The sequence below is a fragment of the Oncorhynchus keta genome, chromosome 30 (genome assembly GCF_023373465.1).
Source record: "Oncorhynchus keta strain PuntledgeMale-10-30-2019 chromosome 30, Oket_V2, whole genome shotgun sequence".
Taxonomy (NCBI): Eukaryota; Metazoa; Chordata; class Actinopteri; order Salmoniformes; family Salmonidae; genus Oncorhynchus; species Oncorhynchus keta.
Window position 1 is genome coordinate 54,869,311 of NC_068450.1, and position 13,624 is coordinate 54,882,934.

Sequence of the window (13,624 nt, forward strand, 5' to 3'; positions counted from 1 at the left end):
GACTAGTTATATGTTGATTGTCAAACATTTAAACGCGTTTTGTGTTCAGAATATTAATACTAACCGTACTCAATAAGAAGGTTATTTGATTATATATTGAAACGCACCTCTATTGTATGCGCAATGGTTTGGTCTGTAGTAGGTGGGACTCAGGAGTGGTCAGCAGGACGTCGTAGATCAATGAACTGAACTGAGTTTTGATGCCTGGGTTGGACGACACTTTGGTGGGATTAAACCATATAACCTACGCAGTGTAGCCTATGTTAGGTAGCCTACGGATGTGACAACGCGACAAGGACATTTGAATCAGGATCGAAAACGGAGTTTATTTCAAACCCGGTCGATATGCGGATTTTTTCCAAATAAACCCACTGGCTTTTAATAAACGGGTCTGCATGTAGCTGAATTTTTGTGGGGAAACAAGCTTTTTATCTCGGAATAACTGGAATAGGCTATCCAGGATGATCTTTGCAAACACTGCCAACCCGTTGAAGAGCACATATCGGAAGCAGGTAGGCCAAAAAAGCCCTGTCTGGGATGGTCCAAAACGGTGCCATAAGTCCCATGAACGCATCCAATTCGAATGTGCGTACGGCCCAGCTGTCTTATCACCTCAGTTAACACGGTCACGAGAAGCGACAGTCGTCATTATAGTGTTATAACACCGCTCACCGACAGTCAGGTTGCAAAGTGATGTAGCTAGCTACACTACATTTTGGTCAAGTATGTTCTGTGCATTAGTGTCCATTTTATATTATCGGCTTTGTCCTTGAATTAGCATTACAGAATAGCCTATCTAGCAGCTTGTATTGTATTAGGCCCTAATGGCTTATAACAACTATCATCCAAATAGATTAATTCCCTAAATAGGATAACATTTTTAAACATTCAGATACGCATCGAATTGCTCATTCAGAAGGTAACTGATGTAGGAACATGCCTATATGATGTATGATATAATTACGCATTAACTTACTGGAGGACAGAGGGAGAGAGAGAGACCCTCCGCATGGTCCAGGTAACCCAGGTTTAGATGCTGAACATTTGTTAGGCCTACTGCTATAATAACATTGCTATAATGTTCACAAGAAGAATCACCTATACTCAGAACATACACCGTTTTATTCCCCCGGCTATTCAAATGTAGGCCTACGTTAATCTCTCTCTACCTCCCCAAGTCTTGAAGGAGAAATCCATGACTTCTTCAGCATGTTTTTAATGAAAATAGGCCACGCAGGTCACACACAAATGTATGGCATTTAAATTGTAGTTCATATGTCCCATTTGTTCGATTCCTTGTAGGTTTGAATAGAATAGCAATAGAATAGAACAGAGTAATATAGACTAGAATAGTTATGATGATGCATAGCTACAGAAGGCACTGCAGGCCTACTACAGCTTAGATTCCTTGTTGGTATTGTTAGAATAGAACTTGCTTTGTATAGACCGAGTACTGATACAGTAGGCCCTGCTCACCTGTGTTTTGGTTCGGCCCAGTAGGCCTTCTAGTGAGCGGCGTACTCAGCTTCTGCCTAATGTGGGTCAGTGTGCTGGAGTGAACATGGGTGTTCATGCATCTATAATGAGCCTTTTCAGGTGTAGCTACCTATGCAGTGGTTCTGTACCACTACTCTGTAGTTCACCACTGATTCAGCCATCTAGTCCACAAGATGGAGGTGATTGCGATTTGTAGCTATATCCGCCCTGAATGATTCCAATAGGCCTAATAATCAGGTAGTCATCTAAATGAGTTGGTACTTTAGTCCTTCTTTACCACTCCACACTGTAGTTCACCACTGATTCCAACCTGGACTCAGGGGAAGAGGTAACATGTAACTCCGGGACAAGCCATTTAGTATGATATGTTACGTTTCTTATGGTATGTAATCATTTGTGGATGTCCGTCATCCATTTCGTATGATATGTTCAGAATTTCCAAAACTTATGCTATGTTATGAATTCCAACTTGTGGCTAACGTTAGCTAGGTGGCTAATGTTAGCGAGGCTAGGAGTTAGGGTTAAGGTTAGGAGTTAGGTTAAAGAGTTATGGTTAGCTAACACGCTAACTAGTTGCAAAGTAGCAAAACATTTGTAAGTAGTTGCAAAGTTTCTAATTAGCTACAATGCAAAAGTTGTCCGTGATGAAATTCAAACACGCAACCTTTGGGATGCTAGACGTACAGGTTATACGCCCGATGCAGAAATTGTTGTGTCATTTCCTGATTGCTAAAAATCTAATAGTTAGCCTAATTTCAGTTTGTGACAAAATAAACTAGTATAGTGTAGAGAATCATTGTACCATCTAAACCGCTGTGAGTGGTCCTTCTGTGGCTCAGTTGGTAGAGCATGGCGCTTGTAACGCCAGGGTAGTGGGTTCGATTCCCGGGACCACCCATACGTAAAATGTATGCACACATGACTGTAAGTCGCTTTGGATAAAAGCGTCAGCTAAATGGCATATATTATTATTATTATATAAGTATTTTCCATAAGCAAATATATTGTTGTTTCAGCTGTTTGAAGCTGGTGTACAAAACCGAAAGTAAAAGACGCAAAAACAAAACTTAAGAACGGGAAGCATAGAAAACAGATCTACTGCTTCTTAGACTTGCGTTCAAGTAGAATGATAGCTCTATAACTCACATTTCTAGGTGAATTTGGTTGTGGTGCCCAAAAAGTGACATATTGCCACATTAAGTAACCTTCTGTCTTATGTAACCACACCAAACTTAACCTATACTAATTTCAGTGCTCCCGGTTTACGTTTACTAAATCAAATCACATTTTTTTTGTCACATGCGCCGAATACAACAGGTGCAGACCTTACCGTGAAATGCTTACTTACAAGCCCTTAACCAACAATGCAGTTCAAGAAATAGAGTTAAGACAAGATGTACTAAATAAACTAAAGTAAAAAATAAAATAACAATAATGAGGCTGTATACAGGAGGTACCGGTACCAAGTCAATGAGCGGGGGGTGCAGGTTAGTCGTGGTCATTTGTACGTGGGGGGGTGTCAATGTAAATAGTCCAGGTGGCCATTTGATGAATTGTTCAGCAGTCTTACAGTGTGGCTTGGGGGTAGAAGCTCTTGAGGAGCCTTTTGGATGTAGACTTTGGACTTCGGTACTGCTTGCCATGCAGTAGCAGAGAGAACATTATGACTTATGGGTTGACTGGAGTCTTTGACAATTTTTGGGGTTTTCCTCTGACACCATCAGGTATATAGGTCCTGGATGGCAGGAAGCTTAGCCCCAGTGATGTACTATGTTACGTCTAGTCTATGAGACCGGGCTGCTGATTCAACCATCTAGTCCACAAGATGGAGGTGATTGTGTGTCGATTCTGTCGGTAGGCTTAGTATATCTCCACACATAAAGATATCCATAGGCATAATCATCTGTTGTTTATCTGAATTAGTTATGCAATGGCTCTTCATTCTTTGCTTCGTCAAAGATTCTAGTCCACAAGATGGAGGTGATTATGTGTGCATTCTGTGGGTAGGCTTAGGATATCGCCACCCTAAACGATATAAGTAGTCCCAGCCCTAATTCAATGTGGTGGCCATCTTAATGTAATTTAGCTCACCATTTTGTTTTGGTAAATATGTTTTCAAATGGTGGAAGGCAGAACATGTTTTTTCTTAATCCACAGATGAATTGGTCTGCCGCATGCCATTCTAGATTTTCCTGGAGTGGCTTCTGCGGGGTCGGAGCTATTTTAATGAGTAAGAGGAAGGAAATGCCTTGCAGAGGAGGGCTCTGGTTTGCCTCAGAGAATGTGTGGTAGGTTCCCACTGACAAACCAGACTGTAGTAGTAGGAAGGAACCGTGATGGAAGGAGTGTAGACAGCACCCCACGCAAGAATGTCACCAGGGAAATCGCCTAGTGGCAGGTAGGCTGGCGGTTAGAGCATTGGGCTAGTAACCAAAAGGTTGCTAGTTTGAATCCCTGACCTGAAAGTGTGACAAGTCTGTTATTGTTCCTTTGAGCAAGGCACTTCACCTCAGGGTAGAACCAGGGTGACGATTTGTTCCTGAACATGTGACTAGGAAAAACTCCTACCCCTATTCATCTCATTATATTTCACTGCCGACATTCTGGAGCTTGGTGAAATGGAAAAACTCCATGTTAGAAAATTCTAGAAAGAACAGTAGTGCTGAATGTCTTTTCACCAGGCATAATGGGACCCATGTCATCTAAAAAAGTTAGACTTTTAAATCATCTGTCCATAGGACATTCTTCCGAGAGTCTTGATGATCATCCAGGTGCTTCTTGGCAAACTTGAATCAACTTTGGATGAGATGGGTCTCTGCTGAAAACCAAACACTGCATTCCACAGTAAGAACCTTATACCAACGGTCAAGCATGGTAGTTGTAGTGTGATGGTTTGGGGATGCTTTGCTGCCTCAGGACCTGGACAACTTGCCTTAATAGAAGGAACCATGAATTCTGCTCTGTATCAGAGAATTCTACAGGAGAATGTCAGGCCATCCGTCCGTCAGCTGAAGCTGAAGTGCAGCTGGATCACGCAGCAAGACAATGATCCAAAACACACAATCAAGTCTACATGAAAATGGTTAAAAAGCAACACATATGAAGTTCTGGAACGGCCTAGTCAAAGTCCAGACCTTATCCCAATTGAGATGTTCTAGCAGGACTTGAAACGAGCAGTTCATGCTTGAAAACCTACATATCCTTGAGTTAAAGCAGCTCCGCATGCAAGAGTGGGCCAAAATTCCTCCACAGCAATGTGAGAGACAGATCGACAACTATAGGAAGTATTTGGTTGCAGTCATTGCATCTAAAGGTGGCACAACCAGTTATTGAGTGTAAGGGGCAATTACTTTTTCACACAGGGTAATTATTGGGTGTTGCATATTGCAACTTTGTTAATTAAATAAATAAAATAAATATATATATTTCATTATTTGAAAAATCAGGTTCTCTTTATCTAATATTAGGTTTTGGTTGAAGATCTGATAACATTTAGTATAAAACATATACAAAAATAGAGAAAATCAGAAAGGGGGCACATACTTTTTCACAGCACTGTGTGTATATATAACACGGAACAAAAAATATAAACGCAACATGTAAAGTTTTGGTCCCATATATCATGAGCTGAAATAAATGATCCCAGAAATTTTCCATACGCACAAAAATCACATTTCTCAAAAATGTTGTGCACAAATGTGTTTACATCACGACTAGTGAGCATTTATCATTTGCAAAGATAATCCATCGATCTGACAGGTGTGGCATATCAAGCAGCTAAATAAACAGCATGATCATTAGACCTTGTGCACCTTGTGCTGGGGACAATAAAAGGCCACTCTAAAATGTGCAATTTCGTCACACAACAACATGTTAAAAATGGCTCAAGTTCTGAGGGAGTGTGCAGTTGTCATGCAGACTGTAAGAATGTCCACCAGAGCTGTTGCCAGAGCATTGAATGTTCATTTCTCTACTATATGCCGCCTCCAACGTCGTTTTCGAGAATTTGGCAGTACAGTCAACCGGCCTCATAACCGCAGACCACGTGTAACCACGCCAGCCCAGGGCCTCCATATACAACTTCTTCACCTACGGGATCGACTGAGACCAGCCACCCAGGCAGCTGATGAAATGGTGTGTTTTCACAATTGAAGAATTTCTGCACAAACTGTCAGAAACCGTTTCAGGGAAGCTCATCTGCATGCTCATCGTCCTCACCAGGGTCTTTGACCTAAATGCAGTTTAGCGTCGTAACCGATGGCCACTGGCACGCTGGAGAAGTGTGCTCTTCACAGATGAATAGCTGATGCACTAGCTCAACAGATTACACAATCTCACCACTACGGTCAGTTGTAGCAGGGTGCTGTCAACTACTATATGCTCTCCAGTGGTGTAAAGTACTTAAGTAAAAATACGTTTAAGTACTACTTAAGTAGTTTTTTGCTATATCTGTACTTTACTAGTCATATTTTTTACTACTTTTACTTCACTACATTCCTATCGAAAATAATGTACTTATTACTCCATACATTTTCCCTGACACCCAAAAGTAGTCATTACATTTCGAATGCTTAGCTGGACAGGAAAATGGTCCATTCACACACTTATCAAGAGAACATCCCTGGTCATCCCTACTGCCTCTGATCTGGCGGACTCACTAAACACACATGCTTCATTTGTATCTATCTGTACATTTGTAAAACAAGAAAATTGGCCTGTCTGGTTTGCCTAATATAAGGAATTTGAAATGATTTACTTTTGACACTTAAGTGTACTTTCGCAATTACATTTACTTTTTGATACACAAGTATATTTAAAACCAAATACATCTAGACTTTTACCCAAGTAGTATTTTACTGGGTGACTTTCACTTTTACTTGAGTCATTTTCTATGAAGGTATCTTTACTTTTACTCAGGTATGACTATTGGGTACTTTCTTCCACCACTGATACCCTGGAGTTAGTTTTATAGCTACAATGATATGCATTGACCTAGTATGTGACTGTGTGTAACTCACAGTGGTAAGTCAGTTGATTAGGGCCACGAGTCAAATAATACACACACATACAACCTTGTTATCTCCCTGCTGCACTCGCACATTATATCACGATACACATTAGAATGTCATCATGGTTTGGATGTCCAAAACCAGATGGGAAATGACCCGATAAGATGGCATAGACTGTACTGGATAAAAACACATTGTGGTCTATGTGAAATAGATTCTCGGTTTCACGTCACCAGCTAAGAATGGCACGTGAGCCTGTCATGTCACAAGCATCGGTTGATTCAGTTTAGCTATAGACTAGCTTGGGGGTGGGGGGCACTGTTTTGCCTTGCGTGTCAGGAAGCGGAAGCTAGGTATATAGCTGAGCCTTGTTGACAGTCTGTGCTCAGTGCCGTGGTTCTTATCAGCTACCTGCGTCTCACCTTGAGTAAAAGCATGAAAAACATCATGATACTGTGTAAGTTTCCTGCCAGGAATTGACTTGACTGTAGACTGTTGTGTGTTCAGGAATCTGCTGAGGCTGTTGTGTGCTGTTGATGTATTTTCTGGGTGTGGCACAAAGGCCACAGGAGGCCATGTTTCATATTTCCGTAGGCAAGGGACACCAGTTTGTCTCTGTGTGTGTTTGTGTGTCTGTGTACGTGAGGGGTGTGTGTGTGTGTGTGTCTGTGTGTCTGTACACGTGAGGGTGTGTGTCTGTGTGTGGGTGTGTCTTTGTCTGCGTGCATATGTGTGTGTGTATTTGCCTGCTTACCGGTGTGTGTGTGTTAAGTCAGTGGCATTGTGTGTACCTGATGTCCTCTCTTGTTTCTCTCCTGTGTAAATACCATGTAACTACTCGTCTCTAGTCTTTCCAGGAATTTCCATTTCTTTCCTGGTTGAGACACAAACACCCACGTTTAACGGAGGGCAACGGAGTGACCGTGTGTTTACTGTGTGCCTGACCGTGTTTCTTCCTTGCAGTCGTACCCCATGGCTCCAGCCAGCCCCAGCACGGTGAGCACCAGCAGCAACAGCAGCACCACAGGATGGGACCAGCTCAGCAAAACGAACCTGTACATCCGCGGCCTGCCTCCAGCAACCACTGACCTGGACCTGGTCAAGCTCTGCCAGCCGTGAGTACTGCTCAGCAGGGTGTAGGGTGTAATAAGTCAGTGGTTGCAGAAGCTTATAATGGTTCCCTTTCTCTCTTTCACACACACACACACACACACACACACACACACACACACACACACACACACACACACACACACACACACACACACACACACACACACACACACACACACACACACACACACACACACACACACACGCACACACACCACAAACACGCACTGACTGACTTACACACATTATTATGATGAATGAGAACAGCTTGTTCCAACTATATATGCCAATAGCATATTCATGTGGCCCATGCATGAACCAAGCATAGAGGCCACTAGCTAGCATCCCTCCAACCAACTAAACCATGGGAACTGTGATACATGATACATGATACAGATACATGATACTGTATCTGTAGAGATGAGAGATTAGGGAACGTGACTGTTTTCTACAGTATTGGGATTGGTGAATGCAGCAATTGTCATGTTTTGTTGGGTTTGTCTCTGTGCGCCTCTGGACCACAAGCATATGGAGCGAAGCATTCAACCATGTTACCAGGGGCAACAGCCGCTGTTGCTGTGTTGTTTGCTTGTGTTTTGCTCCCAACGGTGGTGGCCTGCTCGCCGGGCACCAAGCAGAAATGAAAGAGCCTTTCATTGCAACCAGGCCTAATGTTAGCCGAGCGTTTAGTTCAACCAAAGCATGATGCACGTCCTTAAAATACCAGTTCCGCAAAACGGCTTGGCATCATTTCAACTCGGGTATTTCCGTCTGAGTTTGAGCGCAGTTTATGACGCAGGCTGTTTTTCAAGTACGGTAACACGGGCGCGTTGACATGAACAAATAGGTAGGCTATGCTAGGCATCTATCGTTTTCTCTTTGGTCTAGCGTTAGGCTGCCCTTTGACATAATGTTGGCTGTTGTAGCAATGTTTGTTATCTCTTTATATATCTGCATCCCACCACAAATATTTGACATATTATGGATGTTTGTAGCTAAGTCCCTGTGTGGGGAGTCAATTAGTTATTTTTACAGTGCCCAAAGCTTTCAGAGTTTCACACATACATTTGTATGCCACTGTGTAAATACTGCAGTGTGTGTTTGCATGGATTGCATTAACCTCTTGTCTTTAGCCTGTTGTAAGTATTGACGTCATTCGGTGACTCGGCAGAAGTGCCTTTTAGTATGCCCGTTAGTACGAGGGTTTCATTCGGGTTAAAGACACAATGTGGTCAAAGATACATTACTGAATTGATCCTCTTAAATGAGTCCACTGAAATAACATGGTGTGCTGTGTGGTCATTAAGGCTCAATGTGTTCCCTCCAAGCCTCACAACCCGGTTGCCTCACCGAGGCTTACTTGGCTGCCTTTTTTTCTCAGCGATGATGTCATGCATTCTTGTGCAATCCTAGCGTTCTGACTCCCGGCCCCTGTTGTAGAAGTTTAGCAGTAGAGCGACACTCTGTCTGTGATATAGGGCATACAGTATTTTTTTAAACAAATTCATATATTTGAAGCTAAAATGGACCCCCAGCAAGTGGTTGAAATGACGTAACTACAACCATATCTGGTTTGTTAACTGATTGTAATTGACATAATTTCAACCAGCTTTAACCACTTGAGCCTTCATAACACATACTGTACCAAATAAAGAGGATCGGGTAGATTGAAATATAGTTTGACCTTTAAAACAATAATGTATGCATATTGTAGTGATAATCAATACAATTAAAAGATAAGAGAGCAACATCCTGTTCTTAACATTTGATTCTTCTTGTGTTCATAGATACGGCAAGATCGTGTCGGCAAAGGCCATCCTCGATAAAACAACAAACAAATGTAAAGGTCCGTATCATGTATTCTAATATTGATCTCCTTTTCTCCAATTTATCGAAACAACTGATACATTTTACGGTTGTCAGATAGTATCACACACTGGTATGCTACTCAGCAAATGCATTTGCAATGTAATGTAAAGCAAACTAATGTCAAGTTGTACTACTGTATATGACCGTTGTTTCGGTGCTCCTCCTCCTCCTCCAGGGTATGGATTTGTGGACTTTGACAGCCCTGCAGCAGCCCAGAAGGCGGTCCATGCCCTAAAGACCAGTGGGATACAAGCCCAGATGGCTAAGGTGAGAGGAACTCTGTGTTCTTCTGTTAGCAGAACAACGGACTGTCTGTCTCGTAGCACAGCAACTACTAAGTCATGTGCTCTGGTTAGGATACTCCTGGTTAGCATGTTGTGCTGTGTTATGAGTTAGCATGTTATGCTAATGTTCCATTCCACGTCTCTGTTTTGTAAATTACAACGACAGCTTATTTGCAGCAGTAGACTGTGTGTGTGTGCATGTAACTGTGTGTGTGTGTGCATTTAACTGTGTGTGTGTGTGCATATGTTTGTGTGTGTGTGTGTGTGTGTGTGTGTGTGTGTGTAAAGCAGAGCAGCAGAGTTAGTCACATGACCCCAGCTGACTGGCTGGCTGTTCAGGCGGTGACCCCATTCACGTTCTCAAATGAAGCCAGATGTCCTCCCTTCCCTCTCCCGCTCGCTGCCAAAACACAGTCGGTCCACACGCACGCACAGAACAGGACGGACAGCTTTCTGCTGCTATGCAAATATTATGACTGTCTCGTAGCACAGCAACCACTAATTAATGTGCTCTGGTTAGGATACTCCCAGGTAGCATTTTATGCTGTGTTATGAGTTAGCATGTTACGCTAACGTTCCATGTCCAGTTACTGATGTTATGCTTATTAGTTTGAATACTTCTTTGGTGAAATAGGGTGGTCTTTTTTTCAGCCTCAACCTATGATCTGAACAACTCCACTTCTCCAGTGGTGAAAAAAGTGCCCAATTGTCATACTTGAGTAAAGAATAAAGATACCTTAATAGAAAATGACTGAAGTAAAAGTGAATGTCGCCCGGTAAAATTCTACTTGAGTAAAAGTATAAACGTATTTGGTTTAAAATATACGTAAGTGTCAAAAATAAATGCAATTGCTAAAATATACTTAAGTATCAAAAGTAAAAGCGCAAGTATAAGTCATTTCAAATTCCTTATATTAAGCATACCTGACAGCAACATTTTCTTGTTTTTTTTAAATTTACGGATAGTCAGGGGCACACTCCAACATTCAGACATAATTTACAAACAAAGTTTGTCCACCAGGTTCAGAGGCAGAAAGGATGACCAGGGATGTTTTGTTGATAAGTGCGTGAATTTGACCATTTCCTGCTAAGCATTCAAAATGTACTTTTGGGTGTCAAGGAAAATGTATGGAGTAAAAAGTACAATATTTTCTTAAGGAATGTATTTTCTCTATAAGTACTTTAACACCACTGCTCTCCTCCCTCTCCCAGTTTCACCGGTTTCACTTTTCCAAATACATTTCTCTCTGTCAGCACATTTCTGCTATCTCTCTCTCTCTCTCTCTCTCTCTCTCTCTCTCTCTCTCTCTCTCTCTCTCTCTCTCTCTCTCTCTCTCTCTCTCTCTCTCTCTCTCTCAGGGACCTGTGTCTAGCTAGCTCCTGTATTTCTGCCGAGGCCAGCAGAACACAGTGTGCCTGTATGGTAGCTGCATAACTGTACTGCTTTGCTGTTGAGTTCATAATGGTAAAGATGGGAGAACTGAACCAGGTGTTAAATCTAAAAAGGAGAGAGAGATGCGTAGAAAATAGAAAAAGAGACCAGTCGCCATTATGAGCAAATCAAGGGCCATAGAAACTCAAGTCCTTGATAACGCATTTACAGAGTTGTTGACTGAAGGCCCCACATGACCCGGACGTGACCGTTACTAAGGCAACACACAACCCTAGCGAACTCATGTTCAGTTGTGTTTTTTTGTTGTTGTTATGGCTTGGATATCCTGGCTTGGATATCATCACAGACTCAAAATCGTGTCAACGCATAATTTTCATCCGAGTGAAATGTTCATGTAATTGTCCTTCGAGTGCTATTGTGGTTTAAGTTGGTGTTGCCGTCCAAATTACCATAGATTCTTTGGAGGAAAATGATCCTGATACCCCTCTATTCATTTCTCTGTCCCTCTCTCTAAGCAGCAACAGGAGCAGGACCCCACCAACCTGTACATCTCCAACCTGCCTGTGTCTGTAGACGAGCAGGAGCTGGAGGGGCTGCTGAGGCCTTTTGGACAGGTCATCTCCACCCGCGTCCTCAGAGACTACAGCGGGGCCAGCAGAGGGGTCGGCTTCGCCAGGTGAGAACATCTCAATGCTCCGTAACAGTTTGACGGAGGGCCATGTTGGTAACTCGAAGGGTTGTGGGTTCAAATCCTGCTACTTTTTCGAATTTAGGTCCCATTGATTCATGTGTGACTTATGTCTACTATTCTCAGGATGGAGTCCAAGGAGATGTGTAACTCAGCCATAGCCCACTTCAATGGGAAGTTTATCAAGACGGCGCCTGGAACTATGGGTAAGGTCTATTTTCTCTTATTCTCTGTCATGCTTTGGGCTGCGATGCTCACTTTTTGGTTTCGCTAATGGTGAGGATGATGTGTTTTTTTCTCTCCAGCTCCCTCTGAGCCCCTGCTGTGTAAGTTTGCCGATGGTCAGAGGAAGAGGCACAGCCACAGTCCATACATCCCCAGCGGTCGCACTTGGCCCCGAGAGGGAGAGCTCAGACTTGTAAGTGCCTCTCTGTCCGTCTCATCTGTCTGGATGTCTCTCTGGGTGGAACCACAACTGCAAGTTTTCTCTCCCTGCCAGACTAATAAAGGCCATTTTAAGAATAAATGCAATGACCTCATTTCTAGTGTTGACTGACTTGCCCAGGGCCCAGTGTTAATCCTATCCTGAGAGACCAGTTCATTATAGCAGGGGTTTATTAACTTTTTCACTCGGGTCCCCCTTCCAACATTTCTATGGGCACAAGAACTGTTCATGACTAGTGGTGTAAAGTACTAAAGTAAAAATACTTTAAAGTACTACTTAAGTAGTTTTTTGGGGTATCTGTAGTTTACTATTATTATGTTTGACTACTTTTACTTTTACTTCACTACATTCCTAAATAAAATAATGTACTTATTACTCCATACATTTTCCCTGACACCCAAAAGTCCTTGTTACATTTTGTATGCTTAGCATGACAGTAAAATGGTCAAATTTGCGCACGTATCAAGAGAACATCCCTGGTCATCCCTACTGCCTCTGATCTGGCAGACTCAATAAACACACATGCTTCGTTTGAGTGTTGCAGTGTGCCCCTAGCTATCCAAAAACGATGAAAGGGTGCTGTCCGGTTTGCTTATATAAGGAATTTGAAATGATTTATACTTTTACCTTTGTACTTAAGTATATTTGAGCAATTACATTGACTATTGATAACAGTATATTTAAAACCAAATACTTTTGGACTTTTACCCAATTAGTATTTTACTGGGTGACTTTTACTTGAGTCATGTTCTATGAAGGAATCTTTACTTTTACTCAAATATGACTATTGGGCATTTTTTTCCACCTCTTGTTGGCGGACTGAATTTTGCAGGTTTAAAGCTTATGTCCTGCAGTTCTACACAATTCTACCGGTGGCCCCCCCCCTGCCGACCCGGGGGGGGGGGGCACGCCCCACAGTTTAGGAACCACTGCATTAGTGCATAGCCATTACAGATCATGGTACTGATTTAATGGTTGGTATTGGGATGCTAATGTGACGGTTAGATGATAAGGATCTGGCTTTGTGTGACGGTTCTGTTTTGTCCTAACCAGGGCGGGATGACTCTCACCTACGACCCCACCTCAGCTGCTATGCAGAACGGCTATTATGCCTCTCCCTACACCCTAACAGCCAATAGAATGATGGCTCAGCAAGCCATGTCTCCCTACATGTCTCCTGTCACCTCCTACCAGGTAGGCACTTCATTATCCTGGAGTTAATTCAATATAAATTATCAAAGGATGATAGTCGCTTTGGATGAGAGCGCCTGCTGAAAGTAAATGTTATGTAAATATGAAGAATGTGGCATGAGGTTAACCCTACCC

The 13,624-nt window shown here is 42.5% G+C and overlaps 1 protein-coding gene across 11 annotated transcripts in view; it reads left to right on the forward strand.

Annotated features, from left to right (window-relative positions):
• Positions 1 to 13,624, forward strand: part of LOC118363757 (RNA-binding motif, single-stranded-interacting protein 1-like) — a 19,912-nt gene continuing 6,288 nt past the window's right edge. For 3 of the 11 annotated variants that reach the window (XM_035744946.2, XM_035744949.2, XM_035744950.2), the window contains exons 1-8: positions 2 to 512; positions 7,470 to 7,621; positions 9,407 to 9,465; positions 9,664 to 9,755; positions 11,681 to 11,841; positions 11,980 to 12,059; positions 12,159 to 12,271; positions 13,352 to 13,492. In XM_035744946.2, the coding sequence (XP_035600839.1) occupies positions 462 to 512; positions 7,470 to 7,621; positions 9,407 to 9,465; positions 9,664 to 9,755; positions 11,681 to 11,841; positions 11,980 to 12,059; positions 12,159 to 12,271; positions 13,352 to 13,492 (849 nt within the window). In that variant the 5' untranslated portion in view covers positions 2 to 461. Of the gene's footprint in view, positions 513 to 6,853; positions 6,964 to 7,469; positions 7,622 to 9,406; positions 9,466 to 9,663; positions 9,756 to 11,680; positions 11,842 to 11,979; positions 12,060 to 12,158; positions 12,272 to 13,351; positions 13,493 to 13,624 lie in introns of those variants that run through there. The other 8 variants (XM_035744942.2, XM_035744944.2, XM_035744943.2 and 5 more) reach the window with 5 other exon arrangements.